General features: G+C 42.8%; 1 protein-coding gene across 9 annotated transcripts in view; it reads right to left on the bottom strand.

The window, feature by feature from the left end:
• Positions 1-22,399, bottom strand: part of ELMO1 (engulfment and cell motility 1) — a 478,109-nt gene that overhangs the window by 130,382 nt on the left and 325,328 nt on the right. For all 9 annotated transcript variants that reach the window (XM_081079148.1, XM_081079151.1, XM_081079150.1 and 6 more), the window contains one exon: positions 16,771-16,907. In XM_081079148.1, coding sequence (XP_080935274.1) covers positions 16,771-16,907 — 137 coding nt within the window. The remainder of the gene's footprint in view (positions 1-16,770; positions 16,908-22,399) is intronic.

Raw genomic sequence — 22,399 nt, 5'->3', positions numbered from 1 at the left:
GAGTTGTGCACTCCCATATTTTAAAGTTGTTTTAATATGACTATAAGAACACATATGCTCAGTAGAGAAAATGCCTAACATTAAAAATATAATAAAAGAGAACAATTATAATTAATCCCACCATGCAGAAGAAACCGTTGTTAAAATCATTCAAATTTAAGGTTAAGACCTTCCTAGTTTGCAGTTAAGATATAGTTTTGCATTCCGTTCCCCCTACATTTAACATAATATAAAAATATTTTCCTGTATTTAGGTACTATTTACAAATGTCACTTTGACTGAAAAATGTAACCTATAAAGAAATGTGCCCATAAATTAACTTATCATATCCTCATTGCTGGACTGCTGGGTTATTTCCCATTTTCTTGCTGCTATAAATAACAATGAGATAGATGAACATCTATATGCGAGCCTTTCTTTTTCTCTCTGGAATGCTTCTGATTCTAAATAGCCACACTGTATTGCCTGGCTTTATAAAGGAAGTCATCAATTGTTGACAAATTTCCCAAGAGGAACTTAGTTCCCCCAAAATTTCTTTACATTCTACTGAAATGTCAAGGTCAATGGCAGCAAAGTGGTCACAAGGGGCCCCTTCACGTCACTGTGGATGACAACTCTTCCTTTCCTTTTTGCAGAAGGAGCTCCAGGTCTTCTTGTATAAGCCAGGGGAGGGTTAGAGGGGAGGTAGGTAACCTCACAGACACCTGGAGGCTGGGTCTCCCAGGCTCAGCCTGGGTTGGGATGGGAATGCGTTTCTAGCCTCTCAGCCTCTGGTCTCTGTGCAGGAGCACATGCCAACATGAGAAAGCAGCTGGCTTTTGTCAGGCAGCAAATACCCGCAAAACAAAACCTAAACGTGTTTTTAAGGCACACACACACAAATTTCCTTTTCCTTCTCCCCTGGAAATGCCTTAAATTTTTTTTTCTGGCCCTAAAAGAAGTCGTCACTGAAGACTCTCTCCTACTCCTGTCATATCTTAGTCATACAATGCTCTTCACTTATGGATTGAATCCATTCTATAGTTTAAAAGTTTGTTCTAGAATGTGCTTTTTCTTTTTTAAATATCGTCAGCTTATTAAAAATATTATCAGCTTCTTTTTCTGTTAGTGGCTGGATAAAAATTCAATCCAGGTAACATTTGTTGAGCGACTACATAATTTTTTGGTAGGCACCCTGGGGCAGAAAGGTGAAGAAGAATTTGCCCCTGTTCTCAGGAATAGAGTCCAGAATGAGAGAGTGTAGACAAACAATATCACCTAAGACCATGGTTTCCAGTGGGCCCTTCCCGGCTTCAGCAGCATTGCCTGAAGGCAGCCACAAGGTGGGCAAAGGGTGGCGAGAGACACCTTTGAAGTAAGCTAATTGGCTACAAGAAGTTTTCTAACTCAATGTATGGCCAAAAATGTTAAGTGCTACAAGAGAGGGAGAAGGAAAGTCTACCTAATAGAAAATAATTAATTCTGCCCCTTTGGATGGGCTCCACAGGGCCCATGAGCTGGGCCTCACAGGATGGGCAGAATTTCAAACGAAAAGATGAAGCGTCTTCCTTGCTGAGGGAATATGGGTAAAGAGAGAGACTTGGAAGTACAAAGCATGCTCGGGGAGCCATCAGTATGATTCATTCTAGATTAGTAGGGAGAGTTGCAGGGTCTGAGAGGCATTTTGCTTGGAAAAGTGGTTTGCAATAGACTGTGGAACTTCTGTTATCAAGTTCTAAGAAGAGGAAGCCAAAGATTTTTGAGTACGGATGTGTTATAAGAAGAAGTGTGTTCTAGAAAGGTGTTTCTGGCAGCTGGTGGAAAAGAGAACGAGGTGAGACGAGTCCACATTCTGGAAGAACAATCAAAATACAAACACAGTCTACATAAGAGACATAGTGGCAAGAAGCAGGGTCATAGCAACAAAAGCCCGATGACCCCTTTTCCTATGCTAGTGGATTCATGGGATCTGGGGACCTGTTATGAAAAAAAAGGTGAGGAAGCCAGGGATCCCTCGAAAGTGCCACGTCTAGGAGATGATGTGGATTGTCACGCCACTCCTAGAGTTCAAGGATGGCTGAAGATGAGAGACTGTGGGTGGGAAGGAGGAAGGGGAAGGAGAGAAACAAGAAGACATGTCTGGGGAACACTGAAGCTTAAGGGGTCAGTGAGAGGTGGTGGCAGTGCCTCGGGAGTCAGAGAATGGATAGGATGCCAGGAAGCGCAGGTGAGGACATGAGCCAGTGTCAGAGCGATGGCACGGGATGAGCCCTGGGAAGAGGCCATCGGACTCGACACTCGGGAGGTGATTGCTGTCCTAAATAAAGCAATTTTAAGATATGGGTGAATGTCAGACCACAGCGAGTGAGGGAGGTGAGTCAGTGGAGACGGCCTTCTCTCCTGGAAAAACTTGGCAGAGCATGGAAGCAAAGAGATTGAGTAAGAATTTGAAAGAGGAACAAGAGGTGAGAAAACATTTCTAAGGGTAAGAGAGATGTGGGGAGCTTTTCAGGCTAAAGAGAAGAAATTGAGTGGGGAGGACGGAGGATGTCAATAAGTATAAAGGTGTGAGGAATAAAAGATGTATTTTTATATTTTTTGTGATGTCTCTGTTTCATCAGAGCAGAGATTCATAACAATGTGACTTGTATCTCGTCTTAAATTAGAACAACTCAATAATTCCTCTCAATCTCCACTTGCCTCTTTAAAATCATGTCTTTTGTGGTTGAAGAGGTTTTCAAGTATTCGAAATATATCTGAGTGCATTTTAGAGACCTATTTCCCTTCTTGAGCTTCGTTATATTTTTAGTTACCTTTTGAATGTTTTTCCTCAAAATATCACAAGCAACTGGAACAATGGTTATTATTTTATTTCTTCCTTTAATATCCATAGTGTATCATGTATACATCGTGTGTGTGGGCGTGTGTGTGTCCCTTTCCAAAGTCACAGCCAGCAGGGTCCAGGGCTGCAAAGAAGGCAAAAGAGATAGAGATTTAAAAATGTCCATCTGAGGTTCTTCTTAAGTTTGTCAAAACCAGTGGCATTTGTGGCTAGAGAGATTGTGAAGTATTGAGAATGTAACACAGTCCTTTTTAGAGTCATATTTCTCTTCTGCTTAGTTATATTTTCAGTGAGAGCAAAAGACACATCACGGTAGGTTGATTAATAAGTGACTAGGAAGTAAAAAGAGGAGGTGGTTCGTATAGCCAACTATTTGAGGAAATCTGACTTCAAGGGGGGTGGATAGAGGATTGAGAAGCAGTTGTTTGTTTGTTTTTTAAAATGCAGAAGATTTGAGTACATTTATAGACTGGTGAGAAGATAGCCCCCAAGAGGACGAGACTGATGATGTAAGGATTAGAAGGAATCATTGAACGGATGAGGAGGGAAAAAATGCAAAGCAAAGAAGAAGGAACCTGCCTCAGGTGCCACCAGGCTCTAAGCAAAGTGAGTGCGGAAGCAGAACCACCCAGGGTGGTGCAGTTCAGCAAGAGGCAGAGCTGGACTGGCATCCATGCCTCCCCACAGCTTGTCTGCAACATTCTGTCATCCTTCCTGTCCTTTCCCTTATGGAAATGGCCCAAGTGCTTTACAGATATTAGAGTCTAGAGCCTAGAGCCTAAAGAATTTTTAGTTTTGCAATTCAGAAGTGATCGAATAGCGGCCATGTCATGTGATCGGCCCAATACTGGCTCCTTTAACCCTCACAATAATTATATTAAGTTCCACGTTTCACAAATGGGAAGACTGATAAACAGGGCCAAGAAATTCATCCATCCAAGATCAACAGCAAGGCTATCACCAAGCTGGGGTTTGAACCCCTGCTGGGTCTACAGCAGGGGGTAGAAGTCTCTCAGCCCTTGACTTAGGGAACTTATTAATGGAACCCATTCTTCTTGTGTGAATTACCAAACCCTCCTCTTGACTCCTCATCCATTGGAGGGGGTTGGAGAGTAGCAGGTGGTGCAGTGAGGTGGGGTGTGGGGAGGTGGGGAAATGGCGGTGGGGACCCCAAACGGAGGGTGTTTGTGGCAGCCTCAGCCGACTCTGTCCTAAAGTGTTTTATTGCTGGTAAATGTAATGGATACAATATTCTGGTCAACTGCATTGAAAAATGGTTGGTACCTTTTATTCCCAGTCTTATTATTCTGGTATGTGCACACATGAATTTTATCTGCCTGAACAAATTCAAAAACAATTCTACATCCCTGATTGACCAGTGTCTGCTTAGTTGAGGCTTGGAGCAAATACCCAGGATGGCCCAGTGCCCTGACCACAATGAAACAAGCCAAGCAGCTTTTCCGAACCCACTTAAGGTCCACAGCATCTCCATTTTCTATCGACTCTCTATTAGGATAGATGCATTTTATTAAGAACAGTGTCTCTGAGGCATGGCTCTTACCCTTTTCTCCTTCTGCTGGAAGAACATAGAGCGAGTGGCCTGGGTACTTTCGGACAGAATTCTCCGCCCTATGATTCACAAAATGGAAATCTGGCATTATACGCCAATGACATTTACTTGTATGGCAGTTCAAGCGGCAAAAAGCCATATGCCATACCCCTCAGATCCAGTCAGGCCACGCAGACAGACACGTGAAAGAGAAATAAGGAAAGCGGGACCGGAAGAGTTCCAGGGAGTTGACTGCCTGCAGCATTTACAGCACACATCCCTGGGGCAAGACTCAAGCCTTCCTACTCTTATAAGACTCTCAGGGAACACAATTTTTTTTTCTTCCTAATTTAAGACAACTTTGGGAGGTAAAGGTAAAATGCAAAAAATGATTTTTGTGAATGGCATGGGTTCACATTCACTACTACTCAACATGCCTGCTATGCAGGCACGTGCTCCTTGGGTTGCGTGGGGACATGGCGGCCACCTAAATGGGATGGGATTGTCCTCTGCAATGAAAGGTCCCTCAGCAGCCGTCCTGTGAGAGGATAAGTGCCATTATTGACACTATTTCCCTCACTGGCCTGGAAACAACACTACTGGGGTGACAGAATACCCCCCTGATGGCCAGACTATGTGGGTTAAGCAGGCCTAGGAGAGATATGGGAAATGAGTGAAGGTGAAAAAATAAAACCGGGATATATTATTTTTTTTTATTAGTTTCAGATGCACAAAACAAAGTAATACTTAGACATTTATCATTTATATCCCTCACACTGTGTCAACCCCCCTCCCCCATCCACTACCCCTCTGACATCGCACACAGCCATTACATTTCCACTGTCTCTATTCCTAATGCTGTACTCCGCTTCTTGTAAGTACACACACACGCACACACACACACATACACATATAAGCTTGTAGTTCACATTCATTATTGTTCAGCATCAGCTTCAGGTGTACAGTGCAGGGGATACATAATTTTAACTTGAGGGTCCAATCATGTTCCTCAGAAAAGAGAAATTCTGTTTATTTTGCAATTGTTCAATGTCTTTGAGGATTTCCATTCATCTTATGTAAAGCTACAGAGGAGGAAAAATCATCACTACTGTCATTTTTATTAAGAAATGAATGGCAAAATCATTTTGTTACTCCTTCCAAGTCTTGACACCTGAAAAAGAGATTGGGAATGAAGGGTCTAGAAGTGTTTCTCAATACGTGTTTCTGTTGGCATTTGGGGCAAGACATTTCTTTATTCTATATAACTGCAGAATATTTAGTACCTAGGGTCTCCAGGATCCAACAACGGTGAACAGTCCATATTAGAATGATGTAAATTAATTCAGCATATTGACCAGGTGGACCATTTTAAACAATGAGTGAATTAAACATTTCTGGTCATTTATTCACTTGACATTCAACCCAAGTAATCAGCCAGATACAATTTCAAAAAATGAAGAAAAAAAAATCTGGAGAATAGTAAGATTTAAAGCTGTGGTTCTTGCTCCCAATGATACATTGACTTAATTTGGAAAGCTAGATTTGTAAATAAACCACTGTACAGCTAGAATATATTTTCCAAAAGAAATTTTGAATTCCATACTGTGGGAGCAGAGGTACAGGATTTCATTTTGAGTGAAAGGAAGATGGTAACCATCTTTCTGAGGTGGCACTTATGCAAAATCCTAAAGGAGAATTTCAACAGGCAAAGGGGGAAGTGATATGGGATACATAGAGCTTAGGGTAGGAGATACGTGGATGAAGCAGGAAAAGTACGTTAGGCTAAAGAAAGAGGAATCCGAACATCTTCCTGAGGCCATGAAACTTTAAGAGGCAGGCAATGGACACAGACGGACTAAAAGCAAGAATGATATGATCAGATCTGTGTTGAAGGACATTTAGAAAATGGGAAGTTTCCAAAGTTGGGCGATAATTTACTGCAATAGTTGGTGTCTTAGTTAGCTTTTGCCAGACTAATGCTGTGTAACAAATAATCCCAGTAACTGAGAAGTTCTTCTCATATTCCCAGGTCTATAGGTCCGCTGAGGTGGGTATTTTAAGCTGTAATTGTGTGGGCTGATTAGGGACACTGTACTCCATCTGCCTCATTCTGGGACCTACACCAAAGGGGCAGTGACTACCCAGCATATGTACTTTATCTCATGATGAAGGCAGAAGTGCAAGAGCCCAATCAAACCACACAAGCAACAGTCAGGTCTCTGCTCACTTCACATCCATGAATATCTCACTGGCTGAAGCAAATCACTCAGCCAAGTCAAAAGTTAAAGGGCAGGAGAAACTCGCTTCACCCATCATGAGGTCATGGCAAGGATACCTCATATAACAGTCCCTTGGAGCAGTGAAGAAGTGCAACCAGCCATATTTGGAGTGAGAGAAGAGGAAGATCTGAACCCAAGGCAATGATGGGAAGGGAGGGGACCTTACAGTGACTAGTGACTTCGGCCACTGACTGATTTCAGAAAGAGGGACTAGTCCATAAACTTCCAAATAAAAACTCACTCAACTGCCAATTCACCTCTGTCTTCCCATGCCTGACACAGGGCCGGCTGTGTTGTGGACACACAGCACTTGTTGAAATCATGGATAGCATTTAAAGTGTAGGTTGGGTAGGGACACTCTTAACAAGATGGGGAACACTGATGTTGCCGTGCTGTTTGTATGTATGGCGATTGTGGGATGGTAACATTGAGTACCTTCTACATCCTAGGCACCAAGCAAATCCTAGGAATATGGAAAAAGCAAGGCTCTGCTCTCAGAAGCCCGACAATTAAACAGACAATTGCAGTTCACTGTGGTAAGTTCTAGGGGATAGGTGTTCACACCTATCTAGGGGACAGAGATGAGGAAGTACCTGAGGCACATCGGAGAGAGCTGTTTTCCAAAGTGATAGCAGCAGGCTCCAGTACTTTCCTGGGAAGGGGTTGGCTTGGTGTGACAGTGATATCTGAGTTGACTACCTGCCTGAATGACTTCCTCCCCCATAGTTCCACTGAGCACCTACTATTAAATTTTACCAGAACTGCATGGAAAATACATAGAAACAACAAAAGAAAGGGGAGAGGGAGGAGAAGAAGGAACTAGTAGCTTGGAATTTTTTCATCTCTCAAATTCAAGTTTTCAGTTCATTTTTCTCCTTGTAACAATCGCTCCCAAAAGGTTGAAGGAATGGCTGTCAAATTTAGCCCTACACTGGTTCCCTCTTCCTGTTTCTCAACCTTTGCTCCTGCTTTCCATTTGTGTGACCCACTGGCTTAGATTCATGCCTGGAGGTGGCATAGGCAGGCCAGCACCTGGTGTTGAATCATGCAGGTGAGGGTTTTTCCTCCTATGTGGTAAAACGAGTGTGGACCCATCATTCACTGCTGATCAGATATAAAAGCATAGTTTGGAGAAACCTGCACAGCCATACAAGGTGTGTAAGGTAGCACATGAGTGATGCACACTTCAATAATTAAGTATATATTTTAACTCCTGATCTCCTTCATCTGGTATTTTTGTAGGGGACATTTGGAACGCTCTCTTGGGTTCTTCTAACTTCTCCCAGCTCTTATATTGGAGCGTTAGCAAAAGATTTCTGATGCTATGCTCTCATTCTGACTCCTTATCTTATCTAGGGCCCCTCGTGGCTGTCCATGGCCCACCTCACCCCACTCAAATATCAGCACCCTTAGTTGGCAGGAAGGAGCACCTATGTGACAGACAGCACCTATATCTGCTTCTGTTTTACCTCAGGAAACACATCCCTTTGTAGATGTGCATTTTTCAACTCCCATTGTAACATAATTTACTTTGCAATCACATGATAAATATTTTCTTTTAAATCAAGGAGGACTCGTATTTCATGAGAGATTCCCATCTAATCCTGCTCTTCTTAGCTATCCAGCTCTGATTCCTATCTGTCCTTGAATGTAAAATGCCTAAATCTCATTGTGCCTTACTTAAGATGTAGGTCATTTCCTTTTAGTTGGGCACATACTATTAAAATAGTTACTGTGCCATTATTGAATTCCCTCCATGATCCACAATGGGATATGGCATTCAGGTCATAGGAACCAGTTAACAATTCATACAGTGCCCAAAAGTGTAGTTAATAATAAAAGGGAAAGAAGTGTCAGCAGTCAATGAACAGAGTTATGTAGAGCAGTTAACTTAAAAACTCGTCATTATTTTCATGCTCAGGGAATGGTCTGCAATTGAACCACGGGACCAATATTTCTTGCGTCTGCCTGGCAGAAGACCCTACGAATTATTTTCTTCTCCTAATTAGCAAGTCTCAATTTAACACATTACACATGCAAAGAAACATGCACTGACTCTAAGAAGACTTTGGAAATGAGAAGAACTCTAAGCCAGACCTTGCACACAAAGGAACTCCCAAGACGTATATTTACGGTTGTCAGGCTTATCCATAATTATTCCTAAGACTAAACCATGGTAAACATCATTTTTATGAATGCTTCAGTTGCAGAGAATATCAAAAAAAAGCAAAACATGCAAGCAGTGTTTTCAGCTCACTAAACCTAGTTCTTAAGCTTCGAACAGATTTTAAACAGCTTAACCAGCTGCTAATGGCACAACCTCAGGACAGCCCGTGGCAATGGACCACTTTATGGTCATCCCACTGTTGCTCATAAAAGTCTCAGACCCTGTACAGCTGAATCCACTAGGCCGGCACACGGAGATGGGCGTTCCACTCAGTTAACCAGTCCATCCGAGGGAGAAGCCTGTCTACCTTTTCTGAAAATGTTTGCTATCAGCATTGCCACGAGTATCCTTTTTCTGTCCAGAGATAGTTAGAATCCTGTGTCACCTGGTGCTCAAGGCCAGTCTGAGCCAAGCAGTTTATCTGCTTGACATGGTCCAGGGCTCAGAGCCGACCCAGCCCTGGTCCTTTTCCTGTCCCATGTCACAGGTGAGGAATGTGAAGCTGGCAGCACTATATCCCTTCCCCAAGGTCATCCAGCTGACAGCTGTGCCCTGCCTCCCAGATGCAGCTAAGCCGACTTCCTCCTCACTTAGGAATTTCTCGTAACTGTGGTCAAAAATCTCCTTTTGCGGCCAAAACAAAGTTCAGTGGATCCCTGTACAGAGGTATGAAGAAATTTGTATTTATAGATATTAGAACACAGTATCTTGGGAAAACAAAGCAGCTCAATTATATTGCAAGACCCAGTGCGAAGAACTGCCAGTTTAGGATTATCTGTTGAGATCACCACCTGTCATTTGTATGGGCAAGTTACAAACGCAACTCTTAAGGACCGAATCCTTACAGTGACTCTAGGACATACCAGGATTATTGTTGTTGTTATTGATGCTACCAGTTTACAGATGAGAAGGGACCTGGCAGCTCAAGGACATGCTCAAGGTCACACTGCTAGTGAGGGACCACAATAGGACTCTTACCAGACTCTTCTGCTGGCTCCCAGCCTTGGTTTTGCCCTCTCCATCTTGCATTCTCACTGTGGGGGCAAGGGGGCAAAGAGTGCCCCCAGGCACTCTTTCACCCCCAGGGGGTGACAATTGGTTCTCGGAGGAGCAAAACAACCTTACTCTTTGTATATGTAAAACATAGACATACATACGTTACATAAACAGATAATAGTATATCTATGCAATTGAGATTTCAGGGGGAGGGTGATCAGGGAAACAAGTCTAAGAAAAAACAAGAGTTTGAACAATAACGCTACGGTCCACCGTGACCTCCTCGTGGCCAGGCACTTGTTACCTGTAATTAACACATTTCTTTGGAGAAAGTATACACCGTGGGTTGTACTGACCAGACGCCTCTTGAAAACATAAGTTAGTGAAGTTGATCTCTTCCTCAGTCTTTATGTCCCTAGATCGCACAACTGACAGGCATGAGGATCAGAGGACACACGCGCAGATCACTGTCCAGCCAAAGGTGGCCGATCCATGAAACACTATGCCAAGGATGACACTACTTTAAGTGAATAGTTGAAAAGCACTCAGTTAAACCACACACACACACACACACACACACACACACACACACACACACACGCAAAACCATTTGCTACCTCTCCAATGGGAAACATCAAAGGAACAAATAAATCTATTTATATGATGCATTTGCTTCTAGAGGAGCTTCGATTTTCTTCGTGCCAAACCTAAAGACCTTTGTGAAACATGACGAGCCTTTTAAATAAATACTCATAAACAGCCCAGACAGCTGAAAAATGGATAACCTCATTGTAGGACATTAGGCCCCTTTAACAGACTTCTCCTCTGCTTAAATATTAATGTTTCAATTACAACGTACACCTACTTTATTAGCCACACCAGGCTCAGTTCAGATCAAACACAGCAGCAGTAGATGGAATTCTAATGAAGATAAACAACGCTGAGTCCTCCCCAGCTCCCCCAGGGCACAGATGCACAAAGCCGCCTTTCACAACTTGCTCCAAGATATTTTACAGTCACCTGCCTCATGCAAATGAGATTCATGTTTATTCATGAGGAGACTTACAGACCACCTTTCATTCCCTAGGCCAGCTCAGCTAACCAACAGAGCGCCCTCTGCACCACTCTGAGGTTGAGCTGGCCTAGCCTAGGAAGGGGACTCCTGAATGTATAATTGCCCCGTGAAAAGCAGGCACAGAAAGTCAAAAGCTAGGGGCAGTTTGGGGAGCGAACATGTTCCCCTTTTTTATTCATGTGATAGCTGCCTTCCAGGTTTCAAACAATCCCTTTTCTATACCAAACCATAACCTATTACATGTGACTAGTTAATGGCTCCTTTTCACGGATAATCTTCCAGGGGACTTCTCAGGATGTTTCCTCCCTCTGTTCTGCTCTCCAATTCTTCCTGAGATTGTTCCCCACTGAAGAACGGGAATGAAGCTTGTAGCCTGGCCAGAGGCAGCTGCGGCTTTGTTTGCTGGGCCTGGGTTCTCCCCGTGCACACTTCTATTTTAAGGGATGGTTTCCCATCTGTAAGCCTGAGATTCCAACCTCTGTGTTGTGTTTTGCTTATGATGCTGCCGGGTAAAGTTTTACAATAGTGCTTTTGCTCTAGAGGGACTACATTTTTCAAGTCATTTGTTTCTTCCATTTTGGTAATTTGAAAGCATGGCAAAGTCGTTTGATACTGGTTTCGAACGCCAATGTTGACAGCATCTAAAGTAACACACCCATGCTCTGAATAAACATGGCATCTAGAAGACTCAGCCATTCTGGAGAGGTCTGGGCAGCTAGGCTGAGGCTGAAGAGGCCATTTGGTACACGAGCGTTGTGGGACCTGCTGATTTTTCATCTTGTCACATGGAAAACTAAGATGCCTGAAAAGGCTGTCTGAAGGAAGTCATCACCAAATCCATACAATTTGCAGCTTCAATCCTATTTCTGCCAAAGTTAAATGAGTTATTTAATGCAGTTCGGAAGTTAAGTTGGGGGTACATAGACAGCTTGACTTTTACTTTTTCTTTTCTTTCTTTCTTTCTTTTTTAACATAATAGCCAAAAGAGTGTCTGCTTTTGACAAGCGCAATTTTCTCATTTTCCATAGACCAGATCTATTTTATTACATATAAAAAGAACACTTTACAACTGCATATTTCATTTCACCTCCTCAAAGCATTTTTTAAATTCTTACTTCAACTTAATATCACACCACCATAAAAGAGGACAATGGGATCCTAGTGTCCCCCCATCACCCCCCCTATTTTAAATTCTTATTTCCAGGCACAGAGCTCCTAAGAAGCAGAACCAGGATTAGAAACTGGACCTTACAGACCAATAGACATACTACCTCATCAATGCATGCAATTCATACTAGTTGGTAATATGTGTATATGGGTCAACTGGTGGTAATCCTATGGACAAAATTCACTTTTAGTGATCAAATCTGCCTTAATCAAAATCTGCGTTGGTGGCTTTGGTCCCACCCAAAGATATAACTGGTATGTGGTACAACTGGGCACTGGGATAATAGGGGTTTCAAAAGCCCTCCCCACCCCACCATCAGGGAGTCTAATGTACAGGCAGGGTTTCAGAAACACGCTACATACAGATATAGATTTTGACTTGTATATGCTTGTTAGACTTTTTAAAGTGGAGCAGTCAGTGACAAAAGCTTCCAGTGAGGTTCCCCGTGCCTGAAATATCCATCTCACTTGCAGCGCCTTTCCTACCCTGCTCAAAAAACAAGGGCTTGGATGAAATGATTACGGGGCCACAGGTGTGCTGAGGTATTCAGCTGCAGTTCGGCTCTTTTCTAATACCCAACGTAATACAGAATGCATTGCTAAGGTCCTAGTAATGAAAGGCAAAAACAGAATATAAACTCAATGGCTTGAATCAGTGGATTATTCTGCAGAAGCTGCTATACTGAGAAACTGAAAGCCAGCCCTCTTCAAAGCATAAATGTTTTAAACGCTCTCTAATTCTATTTCTCTTCTATAAATAGAAAACATCCCATCTGCTGCTTCCCAAGTCCGAGGAAGACAGCTGCTTTCCCAAACACTCCCTTCAAGCAGTAGCACAACTCCCAAACATGCTTCTGTCTCAATGAAGATGGGCTGTCGAAGAGATTCCTGCGTCAGCTGGCATCTAGTATTGTTTGTTGGGAAAATTAAATTTTGGATTGAGGGATACTACTTCAACAGTAATGAGCTATCGCAGGCAGACCCCAGGTCTCAGGTCGACAATTCAATCTGCCATCAATGCTTCCATTCCAAGTGCCCAGAGACAGAGACAATGTCCAAGAAGGTTCAAAAGAAATTATGTCTGTTGTTGGACTCTTTTACGATATTTCTGAATTCAAATTTGGACAATTCTTTTGAAACAAAAAAAAATAGTACATGTAACCAGGAATACCAAACCAGCCTTTGTTCCTAAATTTAATCATTTTTGGTTACCAAGTTAATAACAAAAAGGAAAGGGAACTGATTAACATTTCAGCTCTCTGTTTATCTGTTTTCCAATTTATTATCTGGTAAAGCAGAGCAGTGGCTGATAGGCAGCAGGAAAATATCAGACAGACATGATTTACACTGAACTAGAGGTCCTCACACAGCTCCTTTTCTTTTTAAAAGGTCAGTGGAGGCAGACCAAGGACATAAAAGAAAAGGGACATAATTAAATCTGTGTTTGAGCAGCCATTAGAAGGCGTCTCTGACTGGTATTATGCTGGTCTACCAGCAAGAAGAACCACCAAAAAAGCTCGTCTGCCCATGTTTCATTAATTTAAATTGATACACACACCTATCCATCGAATATAGCCACATTATGGCAGGCAAAATAGAGACCCTTCCATTGATGCCCATGTTCTAATCCCCAGAATCTGTGAATATGGTACGTTCTACGGCAAGGGAGAATGTGGGTTGCAGGGGAAACTGAGATTGTCCATCAGCAGACCTTCAAATCGGGAAGATGATCCTGGATTATCCAGCTGGCCCAATGTACTCACAGCAGTGCTTAAAAGTGAAAGATCGGAGCAGGGAGGATCTGAGTGAGGAGACCAGATGTGAGAAGGAGTGGACCTGTATTTGCTGGCTTTGAGATGGACAAAGTAGCCATGAGCCAAAGAACACAGGCAGCTTCTAGAACCTGGAAAAGGTAAGGAAATGGATCCCCCCTTAGGGCCCCCAGAAAGGAACACAGCTCTGCTGACACCTTACTCTTAGCCTAGGGAGACCCAGTTTTGGCTTCTGAACTCTGAGACTGTAACACAAATTTGTATTGTTTAAGACTAAGTTTGTGGTCAGTTGTTAGAGCAGTATTAGGAATCTAATATACACGGAATAAAAAGTATGTAATTGACAGACTTTTCTGGGTACAAAGTAAGACACGCATTCTACTGAAAAGAACTAGCCAACATAGTAAAAGTATTTAATGTAGAAATGTAAACCCCTCGTCTTTCCCATCCCTGATTCTCCTCTGACATCCACTCCACTGATGGATATGTGGGGTGGGACCCTCTGCCTCTCAGGCATCCAGCTGCCTGCCCACAGCCATAAACTGCCATCCCTAGATGGCAGCAGATATGTGACCACAGACATGAGTCTATAATTGTACAATGCAAAGAGATGGCACCAGGGCCACACTATAAAACTATACCTGAAAACTGGCTCTTAGAGCTTGCTGAAGAAAGTGTTTGTGGCCATGTGAGTTAATTATGCAGAATGTCAGAGTGACACTTGGTAGGGGGGGGCTTGCTGTCACCTTACCCTGTGCAGACAGGCTTTGTTGCCACCGAGCACATGGCCATCATGAAACACAGGGACCCAAGAGCCTTGCTCAGCTCCCTCCTTCAGCCCTGCTCACCTCCTCCACGCAGACACCCCAGGTTTCCTTTGCTAACTGCATTCTTGTGGCTTCATGTCATCAACTGTAAGTTCTACAGCACGTAGATGTCTAAGTGGCCATTCCCCTCCAGGACTTCGGTAACAGTTTCCCTACACCTTATCTGTGCACACCAACAACAATAATATTTACATTGTTATCATTGACAGAATTCAGATTTCTATAATTCAGGAGAAGCAGAACAATAAGCTCCTCTCAGAAAGCAGACGGACACCTTATGCCAGAATATGACAGTCAGTAACGTCTCTTCCTGGAGGAATACGGGTCCCCGACACAGAAAAGCTAACGACTGCATGGTTTTCCGTAACACTGCAGTCCATGAAGAGTTGAACGGATCCAGGGACATAGTGGCTGTAGCAATTTCAAAGAGTGGTTGCCTTCACTCTACTTTTTTTGGCTTGATTGAACAAAGGTCTCCCTGCCTCTTTCTCTCTCTCTCTCTCCCAGGGGTGATGTGTACCTGAATTACAAAGTCTCTCATAATCAAGTGAAGTACACTTAGTATAACTTACAGGTATAATCACGAAGGAATTAATGGGCTTCTTTCCTCCTCTTCCCTTCCTGAACTACGCCTGTCCTTGGGCATGGCGGCTCAGAGCTGAGATTGAGGCTTTCAGATCAGTGCTCGCCATGAGGGGGTTGCCGAGGCCCATCAATGAATAAAATAGATGGCCCAAGATGACTGAGATGGAAAGACGCTTTTCTGCTATCACTGCAGGGAACATCATTACGCTCATGGAGACAGGTAGGTTAGAAGCTCAGTGAGGCTTGGGGAAGAGGGCCATTTCCTTTTACTGCTTTTTCCTCTTTTTTTTAAATTAAATTTATTGGGGTGAGAGCAAATAAAATTATACGGGTTTCAAGTATATAATTCTATACTACATTATCTACATATCACATTGTGTGTTCACCATCCAAAGTCAAGTCTCCTTCAGTCACCATATATTTGACCCCCCTTGACCCTCTTCTACCTCACCTTCTTCCCTCCAACATAGGTTCAACATGCCACAAACCAGACATATGGCGGGAAGGACAAGATGCAAATTCAAAGAAAAAGTGACGGGAAAACAAAGACCAATAAGAGTACCAAGTAGAGTTGGAATTTAGATATTGGTATGCCCCAAGCACAAACCCGTGGCGGCTACACAGGTTGGCTGTGAGATCAGATCCTTAGTCTCTTAGAAGATTTACATCCCTAGGTCCAGGTCAGTGGGCCTGGGCGATGGGACCAACCACACCCAGAGCCATGTACCATAGCAAATTTGAAGTATCAGAGGCTGAAATATCTATACATGTCCTGACCATTAGCTATTAGTAGCCATGTCATTATTAATAAGGCCTTTATCTAAGAATAAAGACTGCTCATCTTAAAAAATGTGCATGGTGCTTCTGCTTCCTTTAAGTTGGTCAACGCTTTTCTCTCCACCCAACATTCACTACCAAACAGAAATATGCAATTCACATTCTTATTGAAAACCAAAGGACACCTCCACTCAAAGAATCAAATACTTTCTGTAAACCAAAAAAATTTTCCATATAAACTTACTTAGTCAACACCGTGAAAGAGATCTCGCATTGTAATAAAAATTCATTTTGACACAGCAAAGAACAAATTATCTCAATACATCCATAACCCACAAAGAAACCAAGTGACCTAGAGCGAGCAGCCGTCCTGATCTCATTCTGTCGGTGGCAGACCCTGTCTAGGTAGAAGGAAGGCATTTCCCCCAATACATTGAGCAATAATAAGGCAGCTCAGAGTAACGCCTTGAAAGGAAAAATTCAGCTAGACATTATTTTTCAAAGAAAGGCTCTGCTGGGGCTCCAGTTGAGTAAGCCAAAGGGAACAAAACCCTCCAAGCTTATTCCTAGAGACGTGACAGCATCACAAACACGTACGTAGCTTCACTTCTTTCTCCATTCTCAGAGCAACCTGAAACCACGGTCATTCTCGTTCTCCCGACCTGCCAACTGCCTTCCACACACAGCTAAGGGGCTGTGCAAAAGGGGGGTCTGCTTGGGGAACACAAGGAGAGGCTCCCTCAGCTTCAGGTTACCTTGTTGAAGTCTTCAGATGTCGCCCTCATTTCCTTCCATGTCTTGTTCAGGAGCTGGATACAGATGCAGAAAAACTCCTCGAAGGATCTGTCATGGGTGAAGAACATCGGGTGGAAGTCATTGCAGGTCTCACTAGCTGGAGGAAAAAGAAGGAAAATAAGGGAGGAAGTTTGAAAAGTGAAATGACAGGACAGACACATGTGGGTGCTCCAGAGAGAGCTGATGGGAGCTGAGACATGCTTGGCTCAAGCCACAGAGGAAAATGGGCATTTTGAAAAACCGACCTAAAGATAGTCCCTGTCCAATTTCCCAGTTAAGGGCCGATGGTCAGGCCCACCTTTAAGATACACACATGTTTTGACTGAAAGAAGTCAGCACTAACACACCCCAGGACATGACTCTTATGGCTTTGTTCCAGGATCCCTGGTGTTGAATATGAGCTCTGTACCTGCCTTCCTCACTTTTTAAGACTATGCAAACTGCCCTCTCTGTCACAGCTCGTCCATCACCCTTAACTTCCCCTTTCTCAACAGAATCACCGGCAGAGGATGAGATGTCCTGAACGCACAATTAACTGCAACTTTGAATGCAGTATCTTGATTGTTTCTCCAGGGGGCTCTTTTACCTCTTAAGGCTGTGAGGACGGGACATTTGAGATCCTTAACCATCATCTGTTTTACATTCCTAGACACAGATGGCTGGAGGATGAAGCAATCCAAAGGGCTTCCAAGGCTGCAACTGGCCCAATCCTGCCACGAGGTCAGCCAGATGCCTTCGAGCCCCCCCTGCAGCTTCCTCCGGTCAGACCCAGTGCTCTGAGCTGCAGGTGCAGCCATCAGCTCTCTCCTTCGCAGACCAGCACGCCAGCCCCTCCTTTCCTCTCTGCTCTCTGTCAAGCTTATACTTGCATAGCCTTTTCCATACATCTCATTGGATCTCAACAGTGCCTCTCACTGCTCATATCATGGATGTAGACACTGGAGCCCAAGGAATTAGGCTTTGTGGCCCTCCACCCCCCAAAACAGTACCCTGAGTTTTTGTAAATAGAAGCTGTTATGTACAATGAAAGAATTCCTATTTTAATTGGAATCTCTTTAAACACCAATTAGCCTTCAAGGCCGCCAATGGTGAAATTTCAAACCCAGAAGTCCAGGAGAGGAGGAGGGGGCAGGGTGAGATTGGGGTACAGCAGCGACTTTTCTACTTGGGGAAGTCCTGGTGCTTGCTCTGTGGGGGAACTTCGATTCCACTGAGAGAGAACCCTCTGCAGGCGAATAAACCCTGATCAAACCCAAGGGGACACGCTCTTCTCTGGCAGGGCTACAGTTATTATACACTAACTTCTTCTGTATTCATCCTTTATAAACACAGTGAATTCCCGACCCGTGAAATCATTTAAAACTACAACAAAGGGGTGGCGTGTTTGTATAGTTCTCCGCTTCGGAAGGGTGCAACCTGATATGAATATAGGTGGCTGCTGTTTTATTCCAGACAAGGTAAGAGCATAGATTAGTCACCTGACAGCAGGTGCAGTCAGAGAGGAAGGGTTTGGGCCTGGGGGCCGAAGATCTGGGTTCAAGGCCGGCGCCTGCCAATCAGGAGCAAGTCACTTCACCTTTCCTTCTTAACTGCCCTTAGTTTTCTTAACTGAAAAATGGAAATGACCCTCAGCTGGTTTCTCTAAAGGTCTCAGAGATCAAATGACAGGATTCATGGGAAAGTGCTCTGAAGGGTAAAAGCTGATATGGAGAGAAGTGGTGGGTGAAAACAAATGTGCCAGCATATCCTGCCTGGTTAATCTTTGATTTCCCCCCGATTCCTAGTCAAGCCTGTTCACATCTCAGAAACTAGAGGCAAGAGCGCATGTCATTGCATCCCCAAGCTGCACGAGCAGCAGAAAGATGGCAGAAGTAAAAAGCTGCGACCTGAGATACAAAAATCTACAAGTTCTAATCATATTACTTCCAAGGATTAATTTCTAAAAGAACTAAGCAATTAAGCGCACACACACACACACACACACACACACACACACACACACACCAGATACTGGATTTTCAACTCCCTAATGTCCGTTAATAACTATAGAACTTGGAGACTGTACCTGCACTAAACTTTGTTTCCTAAATTATGATTTCTTTGAATGACAGTAGCAGGAGCAACGGGGCTAGGAGTCCTGCATTCCGTCACCAGAGCCTATGTTTCTGGTCCCTACACAAAGGCACTGGCTTGCCATCATCCTAAACTTCTTTAAAAGGCTCACCTTTTGCAGGGAGAAATGGGCAAACAACAAATCAAAAATAAATTATTCCTTGACATGCTACACAAGAAATACTGACAAGAATTGGATGTATTTTGGGATTTATGACTCCTGGTGAAAGGATGTCCCTGTATTAAAGGGTCAAGTATTAAATATTAGTATATTTTTCCTCTAAAATTTTCAACTGGCAGATATTGAAGATTGAGGATTATCCAGCAGAAAGGACCTGTCTAGATTACCTGATCTGTTTTTCCCTCTCCCTTTGTAGGTAAGGGCAGTGAGAACTGCAAAATGGCTCACCTAGAATTGATAATGGCAGAAGCGCGGCAAAGATGCTGGGAGCCAGACTGCCAGGGTTTAAACGCCGGTTCTGTCCCCCACTGTTGAGTCCCCTGGGCAAGTCATTGCATCTGTCAATGCCTCAGTCTTCCCATCTGTAAACTGGGGCCAACAATAGTATACACCTCACTGGGTTGCTGTAATGATTAAGTGGGAATAGGGACTACAAGAAGTAAGCTCACTGCAATTGTGAGCCAGTAGAATTATGATGCTCATATCATGGGGACCCTGGCCCAGGCCATCCTACTGACAAATGTGAACACGCATCTGTATACAGGGATAGCCCAGGCCCTTACTTCAGAGGTTTCAACAAACAAATCAAAACAGGGCAAGTGACACTTACTATTGCTTTTTAAGAAAAATAAAAGCACTTATTGATAAAAAGGGATTGAATTAGCAGGCAATGGTTTTATAAATGAGATTTAGAGAAAAATTTTCAATGAGACAAAAATAGTAAGGCTTTTTTTAAAAAATCAAATTGTTTTTTAAGCATACTATTTTTAACACAATGAGATTCTACTTTATAAAAAAATCAATTTAATGGTCTTTTCAGTCTGGAAAAACAAGGTATTCTCAGAGCTGAGGGTAAAAAGGCTTCTTATTAATTTATTCACATTTCTTTCATTTATAAATAGGCCAGCATTGAAAGCAGCTATATAACCCACGCACATATGCTGTTAAAAATAAAAATAAGAAGGTTGTACATTTATGTAGCACTTTGCCTCTCAAAGTCGATTTCTTCCTATTTTCTATGGGATAATGTGAGGTGAGGCAGGTATGGTCATTGGGGTCTCAGAGAACAAGGATTACTGCACTGCTGCAAGTAAACAATAAAAGGTGAATACAGACAGCTGGCTCTGTCCTGCCCTGTGACCTTGAGAAGGTCATCTTAGCTCCCTGGATTCTAGGTTTCTGACCTGTAAATGAGATGGACTGGTAAGGATCCTACCAAGTCTAAGATTGTAAGTCTACACACACACACACACACACACACACACACACACACACACACCCCAGATAATGGATTTTCAACTCCCTTATGTCCATTAATAACTGTAGAACTTGGAGACTGTATCTGCACTACACTTTGTTTCCTAAATTATGGTTTCTTGAATGACAGGATGGCTACACATTTCATTTAGGGTGTTAAGGCATCAAAGTTACATTTGATAGGCTTATGAAATGTTTGATGAGCTACTATTTACTCTCCTAAGAAAATTGTTAGTTGTTTTTATACCCTTTCAACCTACTATTATAATATCACCTAACGCAGACCATTACACAAGAAAATTGCTCGACAAAAGATAGAATGACAATGACAGGCATGTGCACATAATTTCTGCTCTTTCATGGGGATTTTCTAAGACAAATGTAATTTTTCAGAAGCCAAAAAGCTCTATTCCATACTTTCCATGACCCTTGTTATGCTAAGAGACACCAGGAACCCACTTACAAGTGCCTAAAAGGGTCCCAGATTTGGGAAGCAGCAGGCGAATTCCCAGTATTTTTACTGAAACAAAGACAAGCACTGGCCTGACACAAAGGACGCTTTTTAAATTATCAGCTAGAAGGAGAAGGGACCACTCAGATATACACAGAAGCATTTAATGCATGAAAATTGCTAGAGAGGTTGCGACAGCGTGTTAGTTATCCACAGCATGGAAACTGAAATGAGAACTATTTGTGGTTCTAGGGTCAGGCTGGATAATATATTTATGACTTCTCAGATGCAAATGCGTATTTATACCTTTGCCGAAAATTTTACTCTGTGGCCTTTGCGTTTTCTATTTTTAGACGTGGTATTCTTTAGTGGCTCCGTTACGGTCCTGTGTGGGAAGATGCTAAAAGTTCAGACCCTTTCATAGGTGGGAAGTAAAAAGAGGAGAGTGGAGTGAGGGCAAAGAATCTGAAGTCCCCCACTGCTGCTGACTTTCCCCAAAACAGAGGCCACCACTGCTGCTATTTCAGGGCAGGGGCTCAGAGACTAGAAACCTGCTCAGCTCTTCCCAGCTCCTGAAGCCTGGTATAATAAAACTGGATATTCTTTCCTAGCCTCTATCATGCCTAAAAATAGTATAAAATTGACATTGAAAAGACACAGAGTAGCTAATCCAATGCTTCATTGTTCACCTTCCTTATGGGACTTTTTTTAAGGATGTGGAGAGATGTGAAAAGAAAATACTGACTAGAGTTAGGGCTGAAAATTAGACTCTGGCGCCAAAAGACAGGAAAAGACAGCCAATTCAGCAAGAATGACCTAGCGTCACATCCCAGCCAGGTATGCAGTGTTCATTGATAAAAGAGCAGAGATTCCGGAGCAAGGCTGTCCTGAGTACAAATCTTAGTGTCACTACTTAGTAACAATGTGACCTTGATCAAATTACACTTCCTCTAGACATCAATTTCCTCATTAAAACAACACCAAAAAAGGACAATGTTTCCTATCTCATTGAATTGCGGCTAGCATTAAATGTAAAGCAATACGTGATTCATATATTAACTGAGATAAAATAAGCACTCAGTAAGTGCTAGTTGTTACCAGTTTTAACAGCAAAATAATAATTATTGTACTTAGCTAAAATGACAAATCTGGAGAGAGTAGTCTTTCAGGTAGAAAGGCATTATAAAGTTATAGTACTTAAAACAGCTTGATAAACGTTTATGGTTGGAAAAACAGAACAATGGCATAGAATAGGAAGTCTAGATACAGATCTCTCTATTCGAGTATACAGCCACTGGATTTGCGACAAAGGGGACACAGCAGTGGAAGAGACTTTCTATAACTTGTGCTGGGTCAATTGTCTATGCATCTGGAAACAATGAATTATGACTCCCTACCTCACACCATCTACAAAAATCAACTCTCGGCAGATTATACATCTCCATGTGAAAGGAAAAACAATGAAGCTTCATATAACACAGGAGAACCTATTATTGACATTGAAGTGAGCCAAGATTTCTTAAACAGGACAGAAAAATCATTGGCCCTAAGGAAGAGTTTTGATTGAATTATATTAAAACCCAGAACT

The sequence above is a fragment of the Rhinolophus hipposideros genome (assembly GCF_964194185.1).
Source record: "Rhinolophus hipposideros genome assembly, chromosome: 18".
Taxonomy (NCBI): Eukaryota; Metazoa; Chordata; class Mammalia; order Chiroptera; family Rhinolophidae; genus Rhinolophus; species Rhinolophus hipposideros.
This window is presented reverse-complemented; position numbering and strand designations above follow the sequence as displayed.